Consider the following 26,378-nt stretch of genomic DNA (forward strand, 5'->3'; position numbering starts at 1 on the left):
AGCCTGTGTTGCAAACTATTTGGTTCTTAGCAAAAGCCACAACGAAACGGTAACAAATAAATGTAGAGACATATTGTGAAGCTTATTTTTCGTTTTGGTAAGCAACCGTATAATAAGCGGGATAATGTATACAACGCCAGTCATTATCAGGAAAATAAGTCCCTTCAGGGCGAAGCAAGACCCCTCCGCTGGTGCGTCGTGGTCCAGTTCGCCCTGTCGGGACTTATTTTCCCAATAATGACCGGCGTTCTATACATTATCCCTTACATGTGTGTTTACTTATGTAAGTGTCTATGCTGTATCTTTTTTTGTTAATATAAAATCTCATTATTTTCATTGTTGATATTTCATATTGTTATTATTGATATTGTTATTATTATTTGTATTATAGTAATGCTTAATGTAGGCTTTCAACGTTATTTCAAACTGTTATTTTTAACTAATAATAATGTAGTGTTCATATACTGTTAGTCGCATCAGACAAAAACATCTGCTAAATATCATAAACATAAATATCTCTTAAGGGAGCTCACTAGTTGTTTAGCATTCGTTCACTAAGCACCTTGGCTAACGTAATATTTTATCAATATGAACACAGATCCTTAATTAATTCATAACTCTTCTTCCGACAGTGATGATTTGAGTGTAACTGGCACAGACAACTGTACATTCTCCCTCTGCCAGAAGGCTCTTGGAAAAGACGATTTCACCAAAATCCCCAATGGGGTGAACGGTGTGGAAGACAGGATGTCGGTCATTTGGGAGAAAGGAGTGGTCAGTGTTTCTTTGATTATGCTTATGGCTGCTTTGGCTGTCTAACTGATATGTCTGCCTGATTGATGCACTTGTGACAGGGAAAAATGGACAAAATCAAGAGTTCTTATTAGCTAGTGTGAAGATTTCACCAGCAGAATTGTGTTCCCTGTACAGAATGCTGGCTGTGTTTGTTTGTTTTTTTAAATAATGCAATGATCTATAGAATTGTATCATGCTTCATGCCAACCTATAATTTTATACTAGTTATACTATGCTTTACACTACTCTAGAGAACATCTCCTCTCATAGCATCACTTACAACAAGTCTTGCTGATCCTAGCACTCACCAGCCATCTTAAACTGACACTTAACTGTTAAAAACAGCACTCACTGATGCACTTATTTTTACTGTACTCTAATGTTTTTTAAATTGTCCTACAATTGTTGAGAATTGCTCAAAAACTTAAACTGTTTACCATGTTGTTAGTCGCTTTGGCTAAAAAAAGCGTTAGCCAAATGTAATGTAATGTAATGTACTCTACTCTGCACTAGTGAAATGCATGATCTGTGTATCTAGGCTGTGTCTCACAGAGAGTCACTCTGTCCTTTAGACCACTAGTTCAAGGTGCACTGACAGACTGAACTTTTTTTTTCTTTCTGTTTACTTTCCTCAGCATAGTGGGAAAATGGATGAAAATCGATTTGTGGCTGTTACCAGTACGAACGCTGCAAAAATATTCAACCTTTACCCTCAAAAAGGGCGAATTGCCCCCGGTTCAGATGCAGACCTAGTCATATGGGACCCAAAGGCCACCAGGTAACAGACTATATTCCACAAAGTGCATAGTTTCCTTGGTATAACACTTGAGACTTTATACGGTGGGAGAATGATATTGATATAATATGATTGATTGAATAACATTGAACTAGTGCTAGCATAAGAACATTTCAACCTATTTTTGACATGGCATTTTGACTTTATTGTTGACATTTCCACTTTATTCTTGACATTTTTATTTTTTTCTCCATTTCTTATTTCGCTCTTAATGGTGCTGTAATACTCAATCATTCCTCCTCCTCTGTTCGGGTCCTGTTTTCACTGTCAAAATTATTATTATGCCGATAATAACCGGCATACAACGCATCATCCCTTGTTTAAAACATATTTATTAATGAAAACTAACCACGCCATGATTACCTTAATAACTAACCATTTTTATGTTTGCTAATTTCACGGTGGTTGTAAAAAATGACAATAATAGAACTCACTTCAGTTATAGCAACACATATTTTATAGAAGGACAAATCTAAAGGCAAAAGGTACACTCTCTCAGAACAGAACACATCAAATATGACATGATGACACATCATCCGGTTTTAAAATGCAGTGGGAGCATACTGTTCCCATATGACGTTGTCAGAGGCTTGTGGCAGGCTCACAGACTTCAACTCTGGGTCATGTGGTGATGTCATGCATCGGTGAACTGATAGGAATAATCCTAACAATCCGGCGCTCTATTTTTAACAATCTTCAGTCTTACGCACTGTACACTAGGTAGTATTCTAATCTTTTACTGTACAGTCATGCCCTCTCATTTTCTCACAGATATGGATGTTTAACACAAATATTGTCCAAGTGAAGGGATGGATATGTGCATGATCTGGGTTACGACACACACACACACACACACACACACACACACACACACACACACACACACACACACACACACACACACACACACTACACAGTCTGTAGTGTTACATAGCCAATATAGCCTGCCTGAGTGAGTGAATGAGTAAGTGAGTGGGGGGGATTATGGGAACTGCACTAGTGAGTGACTTTAAGCCTGAAGAAGACCCTCAAAGGTTGAAACGCTGCTCAAATAAAGTTGTCTGGGAGCTTTTAAAACAGTGTGCAGGCCTCTATCCTCCTTTCACTACTGCACTAGTGAGTACCATGGTTGTTATATAACCCCAGAGCACCACCACTCCCTCTGCTGCTGCTGCTGCTGAATCAGGGCTGAATGCCTCCAGGGGCAGTGTGCTCCGCTGTGGCCGGTGACGTGGCCTGCACACAGGGCACAGCCAGCTCAGACACCACTGCATCCAACGGCAGTAGGAACCCAGCGCTCATATCTAGTTTGTAAGTAAACAAGGAGTGGATAAAAAGACTAACTCGAGCAGCTGCAGAAAGACAGTGAGTTGAATGATTGTTATCTGCAGAGAAGTGCTGTTGACTCATCTTACACCTAAACCGTTGCCTTGTTCATCGGTTCAACGATTTAACCACAAACTGTCAATTGGCAGGTTGGTCAGAATAGCATTGCAGTAGTCAAGTCTAAGTTGTATGTGCACTTTATAAGACCAGACCATAAGTTAAGTAGGCTAAATTTGCTTTTTTAGTTTGTTTCATTCATGACATTTATACAAAAAAAAAACGTCAGAAAAGATTTTAAGAATTTAATGTAGAAAGAAATGATGCAAATTAGAATGAAGTTAGTAGAGAAGAGTTTAATAATCCTTGACATAGCCACTGGTAGGCGCTGGTTGATGTTAATTGGTGGTTAACGTGAAATCCTTGGCATAGCCACTGGTAGGTGCTGGTTGATGTTAATTGGTGGTTAATGTGAGGAAGGCAGGGATGTTACCCAAGACGGAAGACTGAAAGCAGCAAAAATAATTTATGTTAGTTCAGTATTTTTAAAAGTGTGAACAGGCGTTAAAATAAAGATAAAATCATAATGTACATTATTTGAGTGTACATGGAGCATCAAATTAGTAAGTGGAACTGTACAAAGTGGTTCGGCAAAAGTTCATTTTCACAAACCATTCCCTAAGTGTCCAGTACCCTACTTTGATTTGCCCAGCAGAATGTGTAGGCTACATGTAGGCTACTGACATCAGTGCAGCCATTGGTTGTGTTGAAGAGCATTGCTAACTGTACACCTGTCTGTCGTAATATAAAGCCCACACAACATTTTTTTTCTAAATATTGGAATGCATCCTGAGGCAGGCAATGATGAGTCCTGGGGTGTGGTTAGTATACTGTATGCTTAACAGGGTTAAACTAAAAAGCATAACCGTACTTAATCTGTCCATATCAGGACCAACCTCTGCTAAGCAAACTATCTTGAGTTACTCACTCTGTTCCATGTTCATTTTCTCTCCTAGTTCGGTAGAGTGGTTGTATACTCATCTCGACTTTCCTTCAGGCCAGGTGCTGGACAAAGTGAGCACATAACAAAAACAGGGAATGTCCACACACCAGATTTTAGCTCCCAAATCCGTCTGGGTCTTCTTCAGGCCACGCCGGTGTGCAGACATCCCCTCTTTTTCTCTGCCGCACACACGTTGCCACAGCAGGTGTGCATAAACAAGTGGAAATGCATGAGTGTCTACTCTGGATGTAGATTTGTAATTTCGGAGTAATTTGCTGATAAACTCAAGGAAAGACATAAGACAAGTTATAAGACACACACAGGTTAAATAGCTGATGTGTCAGTTGGTTTGGATGTACCTCTTTGAATGACAGTTGAAGGCATTCCATCATTTCATCAACTCAGAGGGAAATTCACTGGTTTGGATGGGAATTTCTTTTTCCACAGACACCGCTTTCATCTCCTCTGATTTGACCCTGAATAAGAATGCAGATATTTCAAACTAATAGTAACTAAAGGTTTTGCATAAAAATAACAAGTTCAGGTGTGCCCACAGATTAAACAGATAAAACAGATTATTTAGGAAAGCCAGGCTTTGCATTTCTTTTTTCTTATTTTTAGTTTTCTATTAGTTCCAGAAAGTTTGTGAGGCTTATCGTTGAAATGGTAGACTATTCTCATTCGTAAAGTTAGTGTCACATTCTCCCAGGGATTACCATAACTCAAGTGTTGTTTCTTCCCTGAAGTTTGGTCCCTTGTCCATGGAGTCGTCTGCCGCAGAAACAGAAGCATTTTCTTTGTCATCTGGCAATTTAGGTCTCCTGTTCCCATTAAGCCTTCCGTCATTCACTTGTCTGTGTGCAAAGTTTGAAAATGAACAGTTTTACCAAAAAACATACATTATACTAAATGTATATTACTTAAAATATAAAGCACTAAATATCTATTCCATGAAATGGTCTAATCTGTTTGTTCTCTATCGGTCAGCCTCAATTCATTACATTACATTACATTACATTTGGCTGACGCATTTTTAGCCAAAGCGACTTACAACATGTTAAACAGTTTAAGTTTTAGAGCAATTCTCAACAATTTTAGGACAATTTAAAAAGCATTAGAGTACAGTAAGAATAAGTGCATCAGTGATTCAGGAACGTTGGGAATTTGTGCTGCTTTGTATAACTTTGTATAACTGCTTAATAACAAAAGAGAAAAAGTTCACACTTTGCATGTAAAGATGTTCTTCAGCATTTTTTTCTGCACTTCTGCGCATGTGCAATAAGATGTGTGGTATGCAAAGTGGGGGCTTTTTCTCCTTTCTAAACATTGATAAGTTTGACCTAGCACTCTTGGAAACAAATAGAGACTAAATGAAGCCTTTTTTTTATTGTAAACAAAAACAGAAGACACATGAAAAGCCTATGAAAACACACACTTATACAGTCCAATGGAATGGAAACATCTCTTCAGTCATGAAAACGTGTTTTGGCTTGACCTCATCTGTGGTAATTACCACTGCAGCCAGTGCTTTCTCAATGTTACAGTTTTTAAAGGAACAGTGTGTGAGTGTAAAGTCAAACGTCTGTTTTAATGCGTTTTAAATGCTATCACTCTTTTATCAAGAATACCTCAATTGAAAAGACATACTGTAGGTGTGCATTCATTCAGAATAAACTCACCTGCGGTGCTTTGTTGTCTTCATCGTAGAAGTTAAGCAATAAGGCTTAATGCTGCCGTATTCTGGTGTTTTGAGCGTCAGGTGTTAGTAGTTCTGACAGCAGACTTGGCTGGACTGTAAATCAAACAAAAACCATCAAACCGGGTCTGAGATCAGAATTTCAGGAGTCAGAGCTCTGAACAGTTTGTTTATTTACTGTACATATCTTGAGAGTGTTGGCTGGGCTGCCACAGAGGCGGGGATATCATTGTGTGTGTGCCACCTAGGCGGGGATATCACTGTGTGTGTGCAGCAGGTTGATTGAGATAGCATAGGCATCGGCTGGACTGATAAAATCATCAAACCGTCAGGGTCTGAATCCAGATTCTTCTCTGTTAGAAATCTTTGACAAATCACTTCTACTGTTTTCACTAATGACATACCAGAGGGGGGACAAACAGAACTGAATTTGCACAAATTGGAGAAGAAAGGAAGGGTCTCAGTGCCTCAGGATGCTCTCTTGGGTTGAGTTGGGAGAAATGTCTCGTTGACCCCTTTTGTGGTCATTAGCCCTGGAGTGTAGATACTCTGCGTTGCATTTGATGAGGCTGGTAGTGAGTCCAGTCATGGCAAGGAGCAGTTAATAGGCCACCCTCCCACCCTCTTCCTAATGACTGTATGTGGAATCAAAGGCACTCCTGTCATTACAGAATTATGCAATGGATTTTTTTTTTTTATTCTTGGAGCCTGGAGAGCTTTAGAGGAAAATAAGCTTCTCCCTTCTCCAATTCAACAAGACCTGAAGGCTAGTTATAATGTGGATTGAAGTCTTATATAAGATTGCTCAAGACTATTTGAGATTGACAATTACCTATGCCAGTAATTCTTTTTTTTTTTTTTTTAAACCTTTATTTTACCAGGAAGGTCCCATTGAGACACAATGTCTCTTCTGCCAGGGAGTCCTGGTCGAGATGGCAGCAATTCTTTTTTTTTAAAGATACACTAACTCTGCTTATTTGCCATCTAACCTAGAGATAGATAAAAGGATACATTGCCCTCCTGTTCTTTTAGCAATAACCCAGTCTGACACCGTTAGCCTAGCATAATTCACTGGAAGTGGCTTACACCCGCTAGCTGAGGATAGACTACAAATTTCCCAAAAAGTCAGCATGTTCCTTTAAGTAAAGCCCAAGTGGCCCTTTAGTAAAACATATCTTTTCATTCTACAAGCATATAGCACCATACACATTTTATAGACTTTATTTTTTGCTGAAGAGCTTATCTCACAGATGTAATTCGCCCATTTGTTCCATCTCTGCATTTTGGTAATGAAAATCTAAAATGGATTCCTGTCATTTCAGTATCAACCTGTAATTTGTATGTATTATGCTTCCTCAGAGGCAGGCATATTCTGCTCACAGACAGAGTGTTGGTGCAGCAATTTGTCTGTTTGTTTGTTTTTTATTCATATTACTGTGCTGATCTAGCATGTATGGAAAAGGCTTCAACACACACATAAACAAAAACTTGTTCTTTGTCAGTTCCATTTGTTCGACAGGTTTGCATTGTGATCGCCTGCCTTTTAGACGGGACCTGACTTTAGAGAGACATTGATTCATTATTGTTTTGTTGTTTGTTGTGAGAAAAAAAAAAGAATTGTTGTTGCTATGATCTTTGTTTACTCAAGCCCAGCCTTTTGCCCTCCAGGACTATTTCTGCCAAGACCCACCACCAGGCTGTGGACTACAACATATTTGAGGGCATGGTGTGTCATGGTGTTCCCGTGGTGACCATCTCCAGAGGGAAGGTGGTGTATGAGAATGGGAAGGTGCTGGCCAGTCCAGGAGAGGGTCGCTTCATACCCCGAAAACCCTTCGCCGAGTTTGTGTACAAGAGGGTGAATCAGAGAGAGGAGGTCAGTGGCTACGATCAGTTGGTTACCTTGTAACTAATGGAAATCCAATGGCATGCCGCCATGTGAAGACCATTTTACAATCATACTATTTGACACTTTTTGCCTAAAGGGACTTACAAAACATAAAACATGCAACAGAGTGCCTTGTCTCTTTCACACCCTCCACAAAAGAGCACTTTTGTTGAAGTCAGTATCTGCATAAGACTCCATAGTAGCACTCTGAGCTTTTAGATTATTGCAATAACAATGAAAAACATCTGTCCTCTGTGCCAGGTGCAATGTACAACACTGGCCCTTTTCCAATGTAAAGATTTATGGTGCTTAATATCAGCTAAATGATTCGTTATGTTATGTTAATGCTATGTCAATAATGGGTTCATTTGAACTGTCTCCTCAGGTGGGAACTCCTCTTGCAGTGAGCAGGGAGCCTTATTGCGGAGAAGTCATATCTTTAGCACATAACGGCAAACCCTGAAGACAAAACTCACAGGTAAAGTCCTAGATGAAGTGTCTTGCACACTCCCCAACACAAAAGAGTAACTTTTCATCAGTCAAGTCTGGGCCCATGTCCAAGTTGTCTCCCAGTCATGACGAGCATTGGCTGATATCAGAGATGACAAGTCTTGTCTCTCTTTTTTTATCAAGCACTTCAGCTCTTTCATAGAGTTGAACGTCCTGGCTCTCATCCTGGCATGCTAGCGTTTAACAGAGCTGTCACCTTCAGTTTGAGATGCTCTGGTGTGCTATGTCTTTTTCTGTGAAAGTTTTGAACATTGTGACTATGATAGAAACATAGAGGCAATGTTGTGTTTTTAAAGAAGGAAGTAAACTGGGGTTGTTTTAAAGGACAAGATGTGTGTTGCATTGTGTGGCTAATTATAAATAGTCCATGACAGATTTCCCAGTCCAGCTATTTTGAAAGCTGGCTCTTAATTTTGAGCCATCATCAAATTTTGGTAACTGGATAAGTTGTTTTACTGTCCATTTCAGGTCAAAAGGATTGAAAGGGTGAGCACAGGGAGAGCAAAAGAAAGGATTGCTCCTCACTTGAAAATATTTTCTTCAACTTTCAACCAAAGGAAACACACTTATTATTCACATGTATTCTTCAGAGCTGACGGCATAGAGTGTATAAAAAAGTAATTCCAACCTACCATCATAAGGAAAACATACAGAATATATATTTCATGTGTGAAAATGTACAGTATATTGATGTGGTTAGGCAGACTTATTTTGCCTTTTTCTAAAATACAAAGATTTGCTCTGTCATGTCTAACGTTTCCAGCAAACAAATGAAAGCTTTGCTACAATAACTAGCAGGGTCTCCATAGTTTTCCCCCTACAGTGGGGCTGGCTGGTGGCTGCAGGCCACACTCAGGGTGTCCTTTGGTTAATGTGAGAGACAAGTCCCTCACTGGAACACCATTACTCAAATCCTCCTTTATCTCTGTAGGTCATCCTCGCCGGATATAGGCTTTAGTTTCTTATCTACCGCACATTCACATTCAAATTAGCATTAAAAAAATCCCTTCCTGCCACCTCAGCTACAGCTGTTTGTGCCCCTCTCCTCGTCTTGACTGGTAATGGGGTCAGTCAGCATCAGCATATTTATATAGTCTAATCTGTTAGGATGGGTTGGCATCAGCCTCCTCCAATGACAATTTCTTTCGACAAGAAATTACTTCTAAGGAGTGTTACGCAGCAAGAATACAAGGCATTTTCAACAGGCAATTTGGACAAAAATTGTGCAGTCTTGGATATTTTTTTCCTGGCACAGGACATTTTGAAAACTGAAATAAATATAAGTGCTTATCGATTAGTCTCGTGTGAATTATCTTGTCCATGAAAATATTGCATCCTGCTCTTCATGTGCCTACATGGCAATATTGTGCATTCTGCTGAAGTTTATCTAAATGAAACATTGAGAGGTACGCTGCCATATGGAATTAGCAAATGACTTAGTCATCATACATTTTGCAGTGTAAGGTTATAAGAAAACGAGGAGTGCTTTTCATGGGAAACACTGACTGGGAAAACGATGCAATGTCTAGCTATGCACACTGTGATTAACATTAGAAAAATGAGGACTGCTCTTCATGGCAGACTGCAAATAGTTTAATGTCTAGCTGAGGACACTGAATTAGATTTTATAATGATGCAAAGAATGATCCACATACACACTTACATACAGTATTATAACATAAATACAAATGAACGTGCAATAATATACTAATATAATAATATACATAAACAATAATATGTGAAATTGTCAGTTAAAATCTGCTCTGGGAAAAATTAAAGAGACCACTGCACATTTTTCTGATGTCATCCTACGGTTGCTGAATGACTTTCGAATGAGTTAACGGTCATATTCAAATTGTTGTATATAACAGTTGTTCATTGTTTGTCAACATAAACATTACATTCGTGAGGTAGAAATATTTTATTGGAAAGCTTAATGAAAGTATTACAAAATGTTTTACACATACACATTATGGATATGTGCTGAGTCTCAGTCAGAGAGACTATATTAAGTAAGTTGCAATCACTAGGTAACTCAACTCCTAACTCCTAACTGGTGAAACTGAAAATGGTGTAACCATTAACCAGCCAAGTGTTTCATAATCGTGCAGAAATGTGTTTGTCAAAGAGAGAGAGGGAGAGAGAGGGGGGAGAATTAGCATTAAAAACCCAGGAACTGAACCCAGAAAGAGTGCCCTGTGCCATACACAACACACTCAGACCAATAGCGCTTCCAAACCACACATTTGTGTCAATAAAATCATCAAACAAGCAAAAGAAGACTATTTTGAGCATTGGAGAAACCAAACTACTAGCCAAAGTAGAATGCAATTCTATGAAACCCTAAAATGAGATTACAAATTGGCAGAGTATCTCATTTCTGTCAGAAATGGCATTATATATATATATATATATATACTGTACAAAGCAGAGGCAAATCCTGACCAAGTACAGGCTCAGTGACCACCCCCTTGCAGTGGGAACAGGTAGAGAGAAAAACCTGGCTGCCAAAAGAGGAGAGAACACGTGGTCAATGCCAGACAGGAAAGGTTGAGACGGAGGAGGACTTTCTTCTTCACTGTGAAAAGTATAGAGAATTACAACAAAAAAAAACTTTTCCTGTAAATTTAAAACAATCCCCTCAGGTGCTATCCTCTCAGGGGAGGGACCTTCAGCTGCCTTGGCAGAAACATATATCTCACTATGCCATAACCTGAGTGACACTTCGAGTTGAGATACACATCAATAAAAGCCATTGACGTGACATCAGTACAGAATCAGGGTAGGTTTAGGGGTTCATGAAATCATGAAAAGGGCACATGGAGAGGCCAAATTCATACATCTGAGAGATCAGAGAACACACCACTGTTGCAAACAGCTGCTTCTACAGTATAGCTGCAACAGTCCACATCCATTTACCATTCAATATGCTTTTCTCAGCAAGAAATGTGCAGCTTTAAAATGAAGGGTCATTTTGTAGGGTTTTTTTTGAGTCCATCATTGATCCATCATCAAGTAAATATAGTTTTCATATTCATCCATCACTAAGCTTCTGCTTTTGAACTTCACGTTTTCTGTGATTTCACAAGGCACTTTTCAACCAACCAATTTGCAACATTCAACCAGGAATACTTCCTTGGCTATACTATCTGTTCAAAATTGTTGCAATCTAATGTAGAAACAGAACGTACTGTACACTGACCATGCACTCCACTTGGCACTAATCATGTCTGATGAAGACTGGGTCAGGCTAGGGGTTCAAAACTGTTCTGCTGTTGTCCAAATATGATCGGACACCAAAACTGAGCCTGAGAAAAGCAGGAAGAAGAAAGAGGAAGTGAGCCGGGGAATATGGCGGAAGCATTAGCAGTCAACTAGAGCAGGGGTTCTCAAACTGGGGGTCGGGGACCCCAGGGAGGTTGCCAAAAATATTGGAGGGGTCGCGAAATGATTTGTGTGGATTAAAGACATTTTTGTAAAGGTTTTTAGTCAAAGGCTGCCATTGACATAATGCCTTTGATGTTGACATAGCCTACCTATGAGAGAAGACATTTTCTGCCTCTGCTTCCAATGCCCATCTCGCAACATTTCAAAACCAAATTCCGCCGGTTAGAGAGAAGGGGGTCGCAAAACTTGGCACATGTTTTTTTGGGGGTCGCCAGACACAGACAAAAAGTTTAAGAACCACTGAACTAGAGGAATGGGTTAAAGAAGAAAGCCGGCAATTTTAAACATAGATATCCATTTCTCAAGGTCACGAGTACTACGCTCTGGGGGGATGAGCGTGGGGCTCATGAACATGCCCCCAGAGTGTAGCATTGTGGCTGCCTGGAAACTCTGTTGGCTGCAGCAACTCGAGCTAGGTAAAACCAATTGGTTTAGGGTTTTTTTTTCGTACCGACAGTATTCAGTGACCTTGAGAAATGGAAATATATGTTTAAAATCGCCGGCTTTCTCCATTAATATGGTGAAACTGTTATATTACAAAACACAACATTTACATGTACTTGTATTCATTTGGCAGATGATTTTATCCCAGGCGACATGAATAAAAGCGTAAGTGACTAGGGAAAAAAAATAAGCTACAGCTACAGCAATAGAATACCATTTAAGATACAACACCATTGATTACAGTACTGATTCACAAAGGAATGTTTCTGTGTGTTCAAATACTGTTTTAGAAACTCACCTGGCTGGTAAACTGGTATAAAAAAATATATTTGCAATATTCTTCAAATAATGTCTGTACTTAATGCCTTAAAGTTAAAAAAACAAAAAAAAACTGACTGAAAAGCAGACACAGAAACAAACCTGCTTGACCAGCGTCGCCAGCTCTTCTTTCAGCATGTCCAACTTCGTCTTGGATCTCTTCCTCAGGATCTTCTCGTGCAGGTGCTGGGCTCGCGCCTCTGCATGCTCCGAGAAGAAGTGCTCGGACACGAACAGCCGGAGTTGGGTGAGTTTGGCTGAGAGGAGACTGAGGCCAACCAGCAGGGTGAGAATAATGACCAGGGGTGCGGTGGAGTACACCAGCAGCTTGGGCTCTGGCAGACACTTCTTCTCAAAGAGGAAGATGCTGTAAGAGTAGTCCTGCCTGCTTCTGTCCACAGGGATTGGGATCCCGATGACAGCCTTGTCCTCCTGGGAGACAGAGACATGCCATGTCATCATTGTGAAAGAATTATGGCTACTCTTGACTCAGATGCAAAGCCCATACATTTATACAGCTCTGTGATTTGAGTCCTCGGATTCTAGCATGAACTTCCATCATCTTTTTATTGTTAAAAAATAAATATATATATATATATATATTTTTTTTTTTTTTTTTGTATATAAGTTTTGGCTACATCAGCATCAAGCTAGAATAGCTTTAAGGACACTGAGGATTCATGTGTTTCTGCCTATATGGAACACTTGTGAGTGCAGTGGCCAGAATGGCTCAGGTATGTATGCCTGTTAACACCTTAGGAATCTCCTGTCACAGACAGAAAAAAGTGGTATCTTCACAATTAAGTAGCTCTATGATCTGCTCAATGTGTTGACAAAGTTGGTATTGCAATAAGAATCCACTTTATCCTTTCTTAACTTGAATTCCTCCAGTGGTCAAAAACTTGCGGCTACATTCATGTCTTTCTCTCCTGCACTTACCTTTAGATGCATGATCACAGGGACCTGAAACGGTTCCAGTTCCTCTAGTCGTGTGCGAAGCACTCCTATGATCCAATACACCAGCGCATCGATGCCAATGAAGAACAGCCAGATAAGCAGGTTAGTCAAGACCGGCATGGCAAATTTCAACATGGCCTTTCCCTCCTTTGCAGAAGGAAGGGAAGACGGAATGACAACGTAGCGCTTTTTCTCTTTCTCCGTCAGCGGGAAAATGGAGGGCCTGCCCCGGGCCCTCTGCTGCTCGTCGTACCGCAGCAGGGCGTTGGTGATGAAGATGTTCTGAAACCTCCTGTCCGTGCGGTACTTCTTCACGTAGCGGAAGGTGAGGAACACGAGCAAAAGGATGCCCAGCCCTGGGAAACACTTCTGGGCAACAGAAGAGGCCGTGTTCATGGTGGCCAGGGCAGACATGGCCGTATGGTTCAGCACCTGCTTGGCCTCAGACACCTTTTGCTGGAACTCCACCGAGTCGACCGAGGCCTTCAGCTTGAACTCTGACTTGCTGTCCACAACGCCAAAGTCTGTGAAGTGCTTGAGCTGCCCCCCGACCCATTTCAGCATCTGCACATAGTTGCTGAGCGGAGCCAGGTCCACTAGGACTTTCTTGGCCTCCAGGTTGCAGAGCAAACTTTTGGCCAGGCCCCGGAGGTTCTCCAGTGTGTTCTGAACGTTCCACAAGATCACTAAACTTGTTCCGGCGGCGATAAGTACATTCCGCGTCTGCTTCAGGCCGCAGGAGATGAGGACCAGCACGGCAAAGCAGCGGACGCAATGCGATGAGGACAAGGCTACGGTAGAACCAATGGCAAAAGCAACCGCCACCCCAGCGGAAACCACGACCTCGTACTTTAGAGAGTAGCGCAGGCCAAGGAAGAGCAGGCATGACAGGAAGATGCTCAAGGCGAGACAGGCGACAGAGAGAAGCAGCTTGTCCCTCCGGCTGTCGGGCGAGTCAGCTGTGAAGAGCTGAACTGCACCACACCAGACCTGACGCAAGGTCCCCTTCAGCTGAGCTCCAGCGATCCTCATTGTCAGTGTCTACAGTACAAACACATTTAAGTGAGAGATTAAAAAATGGCCCCAAAGTCCTTTTTTTGGGGACATACTTTTGTGATTTACATTTTAAAATAGATTGTAGGCTACTGATTATTGAATGAAAGAAGAAATGAAGGGAAAGAAAGAGATTAAAAAGATACTTGGTTATAGTTTTACTCAACTTCCTGGTTTTGAAGCTGAATAGAAATAATCAGTCATAAAGAACCTTAATTCCTCAGTAAACCCTGAATCTGACAATCAATCTTGGTGGTAGATTTTGAATAGTAGTCTGAATGGCAGCTCAATTCAGTCAACATATGTATGTTTAAATTGTACTCTGTACTTAATAAAGAAAAAGTTAACTGTGATTTATGTCTGTCAAACGCAAAACAAAGGTTTAAAAGAAGCAGAAACCATGTTTTACCTGATGGTGCTCTTGACTTTGTGTCCAAATGCAGTAAGGAGAAGTGCTGTGTTGCTCTTCTGCGTCTCAGACAAACCACGCTTACTCATCACAGGCATGAGTTATGTCGCAAATTTAAAACCACACCACAGAATTATGCATTCACGTGCAGTGCGTGAGAAGTCTCAGAGCAATGAAACTCAAGAGGATAAAGAGCATGTTACGTGAGAGAGTCAGGGTGATCCAACTTGTCATTTAACATGGGTTCTAGGCAGCATTGAGGTTTGTACCAAAGGGATAGCCTAAGGTACAGTATAGAATACTAAAGTGTCGTCAAAGTAGAGTAGTATAGGCTCCCTCATTTGTACTCTAAGGAAGTAGTGTGTTGATCATGGGGTACTTGTTCCTTCTTGTTTTTCTTCATGTGTTGTCCTCTTTTGTTTTATGAGAGACTGCTATAGTTCTGAGAACTTTCTTTATGAAATGATATGCTTTAGTGATCTGCTCATGCCCTAAGCAAAATAATGAAATATATCATGTATACTAAATAATGTCATATCTGTTTTTGACACTATCAGTGGACACAGTTGTTTTTGAGAGTCAGTAACTGTAATGTACGGTAACATACTGTACAATAACAGAATCTTCAGCACATCAAAGATCTACATTCCGATGATAAGCCCTACAGAAGTCCAACTTGAAACATGTTTTTGAGAGGAGCCACTCTCAACTGTGAAGTGGTATATTTCATCTTGGGTGTGAGCTGGGAATATAGTTCTGTTGTTCCTCTCAGTGGTGATGTTTAGGGTGTGGATAGATTAGAAAACACACTTTTCTGATTACATGTTCATTGCAGTGAAAACTTTACTGTGGGGGTTCATCGTCACACTTACAATGGTGCTTAATGCACTGGACTGAATTTACTTAATTTAATTATATGGCAGTGTGACCATCCTGAGTTAAAGGTCTACTGTGAGAAAATGTCTCCCATCCGCCGATGAGATTGTATATCACATCCAACTTATTACTTCTCTTTAGTTGCTTCCTATTCCATGAGTATGGACCCTTTCAAGAGAGTTCCATTATCAGCATCATAGTTGGCCCCACAAGACTTCCTTTTTAACATTCCATATGTTATCTTAATGCAGAGGAAGTAGATTGGGGCCCAAATAGAACGTTCAAGCATTGTTTTTGTTTTTATTGATGAAAGGTTCCATATCGCCAGTGACAGTAGCCGCGACATACAGTACCAAGCTATGTCATCCAACAGGACTTCATTGAGTAGCCTTTTTCTTGATGATGAGATTCGTTTAGAAAAATAAATTGCATTTAGTCATTGAGAGTATAGCTCATATCCGTCATGCAAGATGAATTATGTTATGTTTTTGTTAATTTGGTACCACTGCTAACATCAGCTAGCAACAAGCGAGCAGCTACAATGAATACAAGTTAATGTTCCCAAATTATCAGTGCTAAAGTTATTTTACAATACTTGTATAAGATATGTTACTAGTTCAAGTCAAGATAACGCTAACAGGGTACATCTTTTATCTTTGTGTGAAGAGCCAGAGATCATCATCAGGTGATTCAACAATAGGGAGAGGAAGAGGGAGAGGGAGAGGCTAGATGCTGTGTGTGTAGTCAGTAGTCATCCATTCAAGCAGGCACACATGCCTATTCTCTGAGACTGGACTGGGACACCGGTACAGTGTTATATCCATTTTTTATTTTTTTAATTTGAAAAATAACTTACATAAATCTCTGTACTCAACCATACTTCACCAAGACATAGCCTTGGCATGAACACATTGCACCAGAAAAAAAGAGAGAAGGCATTCAAAAAGGGTCAGTAACATGTCTTTGCCATCAATTAGAGACATTATCCCTGTTCCAGAAAGATCTTAATGTAGGTTTTGTCTATTTATGCTTATTCATTTTACTCAAATCCCAGGAAATTGGACACCTAGTATGTACAATGCAATTCAGAAAGGAAATATATAGCTTGTTACAGCAACAAGATATAGAATGAACACTAAAATATATCATTTTGTTTAAATGGAAAAGGAATAATGTCTCAATATATTGTCATTCAGACATTGAAGCTATACGATTCTGATACCTCCCAGATACACTATTTATAATTACAAAAAATAGCAAAAATGAAAAATAATTGGTCTTGGCTTATAATTAAATTAACAAAAATATATTAAATTAATTTATTTACGCTTTTTTCAAAACAAAACAGAACAAAACTATTTTTTGTGGCAATATCCTAAGGTAATTTCCCTTCGCGAGTGATTTAGTCATGGCTTCACCAATAAGGCCGAGAAAGGTCAGCAGCACTGCCCCATTTTTGGCGTCTGTGCTGCCATATATCCTAGTAAAAACCTTTTGTTAAAATACTGAAACAAAATAAACATGCAACCAAAAGCACTTCATGTCAACCACCACTGGGATTTAAAACATTTGACCTGTCTTTCAAAACTGTCGAACAAAGTCTAGGAGGTGGAATGTTTCTTTAAAAAAAAGGGGAAAAAAATAAACTTTTGCCGATCTGTTTATTTTTCAGATCATGTTCAAGAGCTGATTTCCATTACCTAATTTTTGAGTTCAATTTCAGGTGAGGGAGAAACAAAACATTGTTGACATGCACTGTACAAGAAACTGCATTTTTTTTCCTCAAATCCCCAAATATCATCTTTATCAAAACATGCTGAGTTACTGTTAGGTGAGCCCAAGCCATGTTGCAGAAAATCCTTTTCAACATGCTTGATTTAAACAAATCAAATCCCAAATACAGATTTTTAAAACCTTACGGAGCAGCGAAAAATAGACTGTCTGCTCGGAATCATCAGAATGAAATCAGGGTGAGGGTGGGGGGTCGGAAGGAAGGGAGGGGGGAAGGGGCCGGGCGACAACAGTTGCAGTGAGTACAATGGCTACTCTGGGAGATGGGGGGGGACATACAATACATCATGTTCATCCTCAAAAGGCCTGTGCCTTTACAATAAAGGAAATAATAAAACATTTATTTTCTTTTACTTACTTCTGTCACATAAACAGGATTTGACTTGTTACTGTAAATAACCCAAACGTATTTTCCTTTTAGACTGCATGTCAACTGCTTGTCTGTAAAAATACAGACCAGGATTTCTAAAGGACGATAAACAAGGTATCTTTTTTTCTGTAATCACGCTGTGGCATTCACTCCCCTTGAAAACCATGCACTAGTGAAATTTATCTTTAAAAATAATATAAACGGTTGAAAATGGCTGTTCTGTCTTGTGTTTTTTTATTTTCTTTTTTGCAAGTAGCAGCCTCAAGAAAATATTTTTTTTTTTCACTTTTAAAGTTCAGCTAAATTTGTGTCCATGCAAAAAAATCATCTTTTTCCTCATTTAAATTTCATACAATATATCAACAGAGAAACAGTTCAATTGGATCACAAAAGTTCATGTCTGGGTTGTCAAGTCCTACTACTCAGGAGAGTTCATGGTCGCCATCTTTGTATTGCCTTTTCGAACTTTTTTTTTCAAGTCTCTCTGGTGGACTTGGGGCGGTGTACATTTCAGGGGGAGGCAGGGTTGGAAATGTCAGGGCCGTCCACTCTCTGGACATCTTTCTTTGATCCCATCCTCTCGGAATGGCATGACCGAGCCTCCAGTCTGGAACACTGTTACCCCATTTAGCTCACCCATATCGAAAATAATAATAATAATAAAAAAACAAATAACAAGAAAATAAAAATGAACAAATAAGACCTAACAATTTTTTTTCTCCTTGTTTAAAAAAAAGAGAGAAAAAACACACAACGGCCTTCTGTAAAACTCAGCAACGCGTTAGCGGTTCTCATCTACCCCTCATGGCTTGAAGAGGACAAGAAGCCAGGAATTGTGGGATACCTTCAGCTACAGGAGTCCACTTCCTGTTTCCTCCATTTGCCAGTGACCCCTGCACTCACCAATGGAATGACGGTGAAGGGGTCTCGCTCTTCAATCGCACAATGTGTGCGATGAATTTTTTTTTTTTTTTGCGATTTAACACAGGACCACTGTTTTTTACCCCTTAAGAAACAGGCTCAGAAGACACAACATCAAGCATGCAGTGTAACCGGGGGGGATGTGACCTGTCGCAAATTCTTATGCTCCACCCTCTGGCTTGCTACAACAACGCTACCTTCTTTAGCGCGCACTGCTACGAGCGACCGAACGACGAACTGTCCAATGAGGATTGAGAAGCTCTTCGAGTCAACGGGGCCAACGTCGGATCCACCAGTGAGGAGGGAGGGAAGAGCTTGAACCAGCCAATCACCATGTTGGACAAGTCCAGATCGTCTAGGAGTATCTGAACGGCTCCCATGAAGGATTTATGGTCCATGCGCCCATAATCTCCCCAGACAATGACCTGGAATGAAGAACAGCCATGTCATACTTCATACCATGTTGAACTTTTAAATACAGTTGACTATAGAATCTTAAAAAAAAAAAAAAACTTGGCAACCCAATTAAATGTCTTTCAGTGGCCTGTAGACCATACCTGTAAAACCTTCCCGCTTGGACTCTCTTCGAATTGCAGTTGTTGCTGGTAAAGGGGGTCCAGTGTTTTCCGGGCTACTTTAGTTTTCTTTTTGGCGATGCAGGCTCCGTTGTCCAGCAGGTACACCTTCACGTAGGGGGCTGCAAGAGAACACCCAGTGTTCACCACAAGTAATACACCTATATCATCATCACATTTACTTTCATCGGATGGAATATGCGTACATTTCTGTTTAACTACTGTAATATTGATAGTGAAATGGCAAAAAAGTATACTAGGCATATACTAACTAAACTAAAGTTAGGTGTACGCTATTTAATGCGTCCTCGTTAAATAGAATGTTAAAGCCTTTTACTATGTACTTTCTGAGAAGAACCTCAAGACAGGATGTGACAGGTGGTGTGGTCTCTGTTTGGTGTCCACCCAGCTGTATGTGAGGATGTGGATTAGGACTCACCTGGCAGTGCTTTTGAACCTGGTTTTCCCACAAGGCCACGGGCTCGAATTATCTCCACCTCAAGGGCGCCTTTCTTCTCCACCATTCCAATCTGAATATCACCTGCAAACACACACACACACACACACACACACACACACACACACAGACCAACAGACATGAGCCATGAGCCAGGAATGGAACTCTGGATTCTGTTTATAGTCTAGTGTTGATCCACAGTGGTACCGATTTAGAAGCAAGGGTTCCTCTCATGCCATTCTTTCCTTCCCATTGAAAATGCTTTTACAGAAGTCTAAACAACATTAGCATGAAATACAAGCCCAGATACCCTGGCTCAGGGAGGAGCATGCATACACTCCTCCTAACAAACACAGCGTTCCAGAGACAAGGGAGGCTTTGGACTTACCCATTGGGGGCGTGGCCAACGTCTGCCGTCCAACCAGCTGAGCGGGTCCAAGCCCATCCAGGAAGTCACTGAACTGGCTGTCGGACGAGAGCCTCACGCCAGGGAAGATGAGGCTGTGAAAAGGGACACGGGAATGGTTACCATGGATACAGTCCATGATCTCAGTCAGGTGCAGAGGAAACAAAATTGAATACTTCTGCCACTACAGCAGAATACTTCTGATTATCTTGTACTAAACAGTTTGAGGGGACAATTCCTACATGTACAGTAATGTTACATGTGTGTATGACAGCATGTGTGTGAGTGTGTGTGTGTGTGTGTGTGTGTGTGTGTGTGTGTGTGTGTGTGTGTGTGTGTGTGTGTGTGTGTATGACAGCGCGTGTGTGTGTGTGTGTAGTGTGTGTGTGAGTGTGTGTGTGTGTATGACAGCATGTGTGTGTGTGTAGTGTGTGTGTGTGTGTGTAACTCACTTTCCCTCAGAGCTGTAGCTGTTCATGCTGCCGTCGGTGGACTCCCTGCTGGCCTGCCGGGTCATCCGACTTCTCATCTCTACGGCCAGACCCGTCTCTGTACTCCTCTGGATGGTGCTGCGCAGCTTCTTACCCCCTGCTGCTCCCAGAGAGGGGGAGAGAGAGAGGGAGAGAGAGAGAAAGGTGGGAGAGAGAGAAAGGGGGGAGAGAGAGAGAGAGGGAGAGAGAGAGGGAGAGAGAGAGAGAGGGGGGAGAGAGAGAGGGGGACAGACACCAAGAGATTAGGCCTTGGAACATCATCATGGCATCAACAGGCACCATGAGATTCAGCGTGATGTTCGAGTGCAGCAACAAAGCTCCAGCCTCCTCTATCAGTGGAATGGAGGCCAGTCAACTCTGCCCAAACAACTCTGCAGATGACCAACTTCCTATCTGTCATCCACAAGTGGGCTTTCTCTCCACAACAGCCTCTCTGGCACGTTCCTCCTAACCTCCTACCAAGAGTGTGTGTGTGTGTGTGTGTGTGTGTGTGTGTGAGTGTGTGTGTGTGTGTGTGTGTGTGTGTGTGTGTGTGTGAGTGTGTGAGTAGCAGACAGAACGCAGACCAGCATCTGGGAGATAAGGAACGCCAAGTATGGTTCTCCTTTCTTCCGGTTAAGTTACCCCGAGGGAGTAGAGAGCTGCCTGTTTGTTTGTGTATGTGTGCACATGTGCATTTACATCCACAACTCTGTGTGTGTATGTGTGTGTGTGTGTCCAGTGTATTTGTACGTGCATATCAGTGTGTGTGTGTGTGTGTGTATCAGTGAGAAAGAGAGAGAGAGAGAGGAAGTGTGTGTGTATATTATAGAGAGCGTGTGTGTGTGTGTATGTGTGTGTGTGTGTATGCACGCTTGGTGCCCGTGTGTGTGGTCCTCCGCTCCACTGACTCGTGCGCGCGCACGCGCGCATGCACGCACGCACCCACACACACACACACACACACACACACACACACACACACACACACACACACACACACACACACACACACACACACACACACACACACACACTCACTCACTCACTCACACACACACACACACAGCTCTAGCCTCGCTCTGCTGATAGGAGACGACAGCTGACTTCCTCCATCAGACCTGCTGCTCTTCTCCTTCCCATCGATGTGACAGGGCACCCAGCCGCCACACGCGGCCCAGAATGCCGAGCGGTTGACGCACAGGGCCACGCTCCTGCTACCCAGGGACCCACCGTCTGGGCTCTCACCCAGACCCCCCTCCTGGTCCTCCGTAAAGACCAACTGCCCATCACAGAGCAGCCTCTGTTACGTGACTGGCGAAGCACCAATAAAGCCACATTGTACCACGACTGTAAACAGACTTGACACAGAGTCCTTCGAGGAATGCAAAAAGTGTTTTCGCGTGCTATTTAAAGTGTTGCATGTGTCAAACTAATGAAGAGGAGCTGTACACACCTTTCTGTTTGTACTATTTATGGACTGCCTGATGAAGGCCGTCTGCTGAAACGCCGATCAATAAATAGTACAATACCAAACCAAGGTATGCCCAGCGCCTCTGCTTGAGTGAGTGCTTTCTCACTTCTTTTGTCAAGTGTTAGCATGAACTATGTCCACAGACACCTTGGATGCACTCCATGACTGTGGGTGACACACACACACCAGGGTTTCAATGCCCAGGGCCCTGCTCAGTGGGCATGCACGGCACGCATAGGCATGAGTCAGGGCGCCACTCCATAAGGAGAGACTTGAGCGAGTGCCGTATCAAGTGGCTGTCTGCGTAGCCCCCTTTATCGGCCTGCCACCCGGAGGCCGTTTAAGAGGGCTGCTAGTGTTCACAGCATCCCTCTTCCAGCGAACAGATAAAGTGACTGGGGTGACCCCCTGTACACTGTGACAAACAGGGCCAGAGATGGCCGCTTAGCGTTAACGACAATTAGCGCTCAGTGTTTCCTGGGGCAGGACGAGTCAGCAGCATTAGGGGAGAGGTTTTTGAAAGTCGTGGTCATTGCACATGCGCAAGCACGCAAGCACGCAAGCACACACACACACACACACACACACACACACACACACACACACACACACACACACACACACACACACACACACACACAAACACACAGCTGTTCACACTATTCAATGTCACCCGCCTCTGCTTCCGGCTACATCAAAGAGTGACGCTGCTCCCATTCATGAGCACGATCAATAGCTAATAAAACAACAGGGCAATCTACAGTGGCATCCGGCTTTTCCAGAAAATTCTAAGGCCACCAGTAGACAACAACCAACTCATGTTTTACGATTCATTATTTATTTCTGATTTATTGGACTTAACATATGGTGGCCTAACCTGCTACTGGTTTTTCCATCCCCATTCTCCATTTTATTAGTGTGCCCATGAGGTTTGACCACACTTCTGTATGAGCTGCAACCTCTGTCATGTAGGTATGTGTGTTGCCATTAAGCATGTTGGGAAATGTGTGATGCACTTTCTTTAGGTGAAGAACATGTATAATCTATGTTGTGTGTCATGTTTGTTGAGTAATACTGTAAGTTATGTGATGTCGTGGCTGGAGCCCAAGACAAATGTCCCTTAGGGGACAATATAGTATACCTTACCTTCAACCTTAACACTAACTCTGACACAAAACAACTTTGAGTTTGTCGAATATTTAAAAAGTCACTCTTCATAACATTTCACCATAATTCATTTTATAAATAATGTCAGTTTAGGTTTATAAGTTTAGTTAACAAACACAAGGCACTTGTCCCCATGCTCAACCTCCAACCTCCAAAGCTGTGTAGCTAGTTGCCTGGGGAGTCTGGTATTACAATGATTATAGGCAGGCTTTATGAAAAGCCTTATTCACATACAGCATGGTGTAGGATGCTCCTAATTAACATACCCCCTGCCTGCCAATAAATGGGGCTGGCTTTTTAAAGGAGAATCCCGCAATTTTCACATAGATCTCCGTTTCTCGAGGTCACCAAGTACTGTCGGTACGAGAAAAAAAACTAAAACAATCGGTGCTACCTAGCTCGAGTTGCTACAAGCGCTAGAGCTGCCAGGCAGCTACAGTGCTACACTCAGGGGGCATTTAGATGGGGCAGCTACAGTGCTGCACTCAGGGGGCATGAAGATAGGGGCTTTAAGGGCTTCAAAGAAATATGGAGAAGAGGAGGTTAATAATTCAAAGGTCAGATGGATTGGGTTGTTAGGGCGAGTAATTTTCCATCTCGCCGTCTCAAAAAGCCTGCGCATCTGAAATATGAGTGAGAGCGAGACAGGAGAGAGAGAGGAGAGAAGAACGAGACTTCCTCCTCAAGGTCAGGACGCTGCAGCTGCAGACAGCACGCTCTTCTTGTGTTACACAGCTCCTCGGCAGGACCAGCAGGGCACAGTGGCCGTAATGTGATTACACTCACAGATGGGCCGGTATATGAACAAGGATGCTGACCTTGGAACAGTCCTATTAAGCATGGATTTACTGAGCATGCAGTCCTGTAAACACAATTACAGACAGTAGTGTTTCTTTCCTGAACAAACTGCATTAGAAATGCCGTGGGCTCAAGCAAAGGATGGTGTGCGCAAGCACACAGCATCTTGACCTGATGTTTGTAATTAAAGTCTTCTGATTGACAGACATGCTGGGATTCATTCATGTGCGCTTCCATGACAACCTCCACTCCAAGGAAGCATACAAGACCCCCAGCATACTCCACTAACCAACCAACCAACCACCAGACAGCGTAACAACAGCCATGATTCAGGCGTAAGCCTACTGATTCCCCACCAATCAGGGAGACATGAGGCTGAACATGACACTGCAGATGGAAGCGTTGTCTCTGTGCAGAGTCCTCCTTACACCTCACACAACCCCACTGGTGCCCCAAACTCTACCCAGCAGCTCTACCACCACACACACACACACACACACACACACACACACACACACACACACACACGCACACACACACACGCACACACACACGCACACGCACACACACAGGTGCATGCATACATACATAAACACAGCACACTTTCATTGTACCCAAACACACACACACACACACACACACACACACAGCATCCATCATTTGCTCGGGCTCGGTGTCTTCATCTTACCTTCGTCCTCCTCATCAAACGAGTTCATGCAGGGGAAGTAGACGGCGAGCGCCTCGAACGAGGCCGACAGGCTCAAGCGGCTCTGTGAGCGCTGCATGCGGGCGTTGGGCCCCCCGCTGACCGCTACCGCCGCGGCATCCTGGCTCTGTCTGCCCATCTCCGGACTCTATCGCCACGGAAACACTCTCCTCTCTACTCTCTATTCCTCTCGTTTTTTCTCTCTCTCTCTCTCTCTCTCCGTCTCTCTCTGTTCTCTTCCTCAGATGCTTCTGCAGTGCGTCTGCTGGGAGCGCGTTCAGCTCTCTGGTGCCCGGCAACAGAGTGCTTCGCCTCGTTTCTCTCTTGCTTTCAGCTCTCTCTCTCTCTCTCTCTCTCCGTCACACGGCCGAACGTTCCTCTTGTGCGGAGCTTTAGCTGGCTGCCCTGAGTTGAGTCCTCCTCCTTGCCAACCTTGTCCCTCTCTTTCCCTCTGCCACTCTCTCTCTGCCCTTGCCTTCTTGAGGTTGGCACAGGCACGGTGGTGGTGGTGGTGGTGGTGGCACACTGGGTCGCGTGTTGCTTACTTCTCCAGGGCAAGGTAGCAATCTGTGGACACTAGGCTCGTCAGTGACCAGGACAACTGTGAGTGTTTTTATCCTTGTATATCTGTGTGTGTGTGTGTGTGTGTGTGTGCGTGTGTATGAGAGTGTGTGTGCAATAGAGAGTGTGTTAGATCCCCTGGAGGGTAAGCCGAGTGTGTCTGCCTTCGGTGCTGGATTTGCGCTGTGTGTGTGCAGTCTCGTGGCTGCAGCGATTCTGTTCCCTCCTCTCGCTGCCTCGGTCTTTTCTAACGCATCTCGCCTGTGAGTGAGGCGGGGGGGGGGGGAGAGGAGAGGGAGGCGGCCCTCAGCTCCAGCTCAGCCAATCAGTGGAGACTCTATGATGAGCACCTCAAATGGTCCTCTAGGCGCGAGAGCTCTACCCAGAGATACTGTGTTTGTGAGTGTGTGTATGTGTCTGTGCAATGAAGTGAAGACTTACAGTCTCTACACACACACACTTGTCATTAGGGGAGAGGTCAGCATCCCTCCCTACCCTACACACATACACAGACATGCTCAAATAAACACACACACACACACACACCTCACCAGCTCCATCTTCAAAACAAGGGCCAGTATTTTTCCTTTTTACCTTGCTTCCAATCTTGCTACACCTACAGTGTTTTTCCTCTAGATTTTAATGTGGTAAAGTGTCACTGTATATTCTAAAGATTCCAAAAACATAACACATTTTTTATACATACGTATGTCAACAAACTGGTTTTAAAGCTATTATGAAGTCATTTTATGTTTATTTTATTCATTTAATTTAATCTTTATTTTACCAGGAAGGTCCCATTGAGACACAGTGTCTCTTCTGCCAGGGAGTCCTGGTCAAGACGGCAGCAATTATTTAAATTCTTTAACACCTATAATCAGACAAGCAAAAACAATCTATTTCCTTCAATATATCAATGCATTTCTTTTCCTTCAACTCTGTTTGTCTTGTTAATACAAAAAGGGGTAGGACCGTCCACCCTTAGCGATGAATGAAACCTGTCTGTCATGTTGTACCCCAGTTTCCTCTTTACAGCTAAAGAGATGCAGATGCAAGTCTGTTGTCTCTCCAGAGAGTGACCTCAGCTGCCAGTGGAGCGTCCTCCAAAAGGCCAGGCTGAATTGAGCACCGCGCCGAGCGGCGCAGCAGCAGCCGGATAAGCCACGG

General features: G+C 42.6%; 3 protein-coding genes across 15 annotated transcripts in view; 1 reads left to right on the top strand and 2 right to left on the bottom strand.

Annotated features, from left to right (window-relative positions):
- dpys (dihydropyrimidinase) overlaps positions 1 to 9,305 on the top strand; it is a 15,855-nt gene extending 6,550 nt beyond the window's left edge. Inside the window, exons 6-10 of the mRNA XM_048261587.1 lie at positions 633 to 774; positions 1,431 to 1,573; positions 7,282 to 7,489; positions 7,887 to 7,979; positions 8,480 to 9,305. Coding sequence (XP_048117544.1) covers positions 633 to 774; positions 1,431 to 1,573; positions 7,282 to 7,489; positions 7,887 to 7,964 — 571 coding nt within the window. The 3' untranslated portion in view covers positions 7,965 to 7,979; positions 8,480 to 9,305. The remainder of the gene's footprint in view (positions 1 to 632; positions 775 to 1,430; positions 1,574 to 7,281; positions 7,490 to 7,886; positions 7,980 to 8,479) is intronic.
- On the bottom strand, positions 3,205 to 14,062 carry LOC125305723 (dendritic cell-specific transmembrane protein; the record flags this gene model as incomplete). Its single annotated transcript, XM_048260644.1, has 6 exons — positions 3,205 to 4,393; positions 4,634 to 4,771; positions 5,597 to 5,709; positions 11,214 to 11,319; positions 12,323 to 12,652; positions 13,160 to 14,062. Coding segments are annotated over 3 exons (1,296 nt in total), but the record flags the coding sequence as incomplete, so codon positions are not given.
- Positions 14,063 to 16,324: 2,262 nt separating this feature from the next.
- The window catches only part of rims2a (regulating synaptic membrane exocytosis 2a), an 86,609-nt gene continuing 76,555 nt past the window's right edge, over positions 16,325 to 26,378 (bottom strand). For 12 of the 13 annotated variants that reach the window (XM_048261576.1, XM_048261571.1, XM_048261572.1 and 9 more), the window contains 5 exons: positions 20,488 to 20,626; positions 20,018 to 20,130; positions 19,612 to 19,713; positions 19,155 to 19,294; positions 16,325 to 19,022 (listed from right to left, as the gene is read on the bottom strand). In XM_048261576.1, coding sequence (XP_048117533.1) covers positions 18,813 to 19,022; positions 19,155 to 19,294; positions 19,612 to 19,713; positions 20,018 to 20,130; positions 20,488 to 20,626 — 704 coding nt within the window. In that variant the 3' untranslated portion in view covers positions 16,325 to 18,812. Of the gene's footprint in view, positions 19,023 to 19,154; positions 19,295 to 19,611; positions 19,714 to 20,017; positions 20,131 to 20,487; positions 20,627 to 24,632; positions 25,528 to 26,378 lie in introns of those variants that run through there. The other variant, XM_048261583.1, reaches the window with a different exon arrangement.

Source organism: Alosa alosa, chromosome 13, assembly GCF_017589495.1.
Source record: "Alosa alosa isolate M-15738 ecotype Scorff River chromosome 13, AALO_Geno_1.1, whole genome shotgun sequence".
Taxonomy (NCBI): Eukaryota; Metazoa; Chordata; class Actinopteri; order Clupeiformes; family Clupeidae; genus Alosa; species Alosa alosa.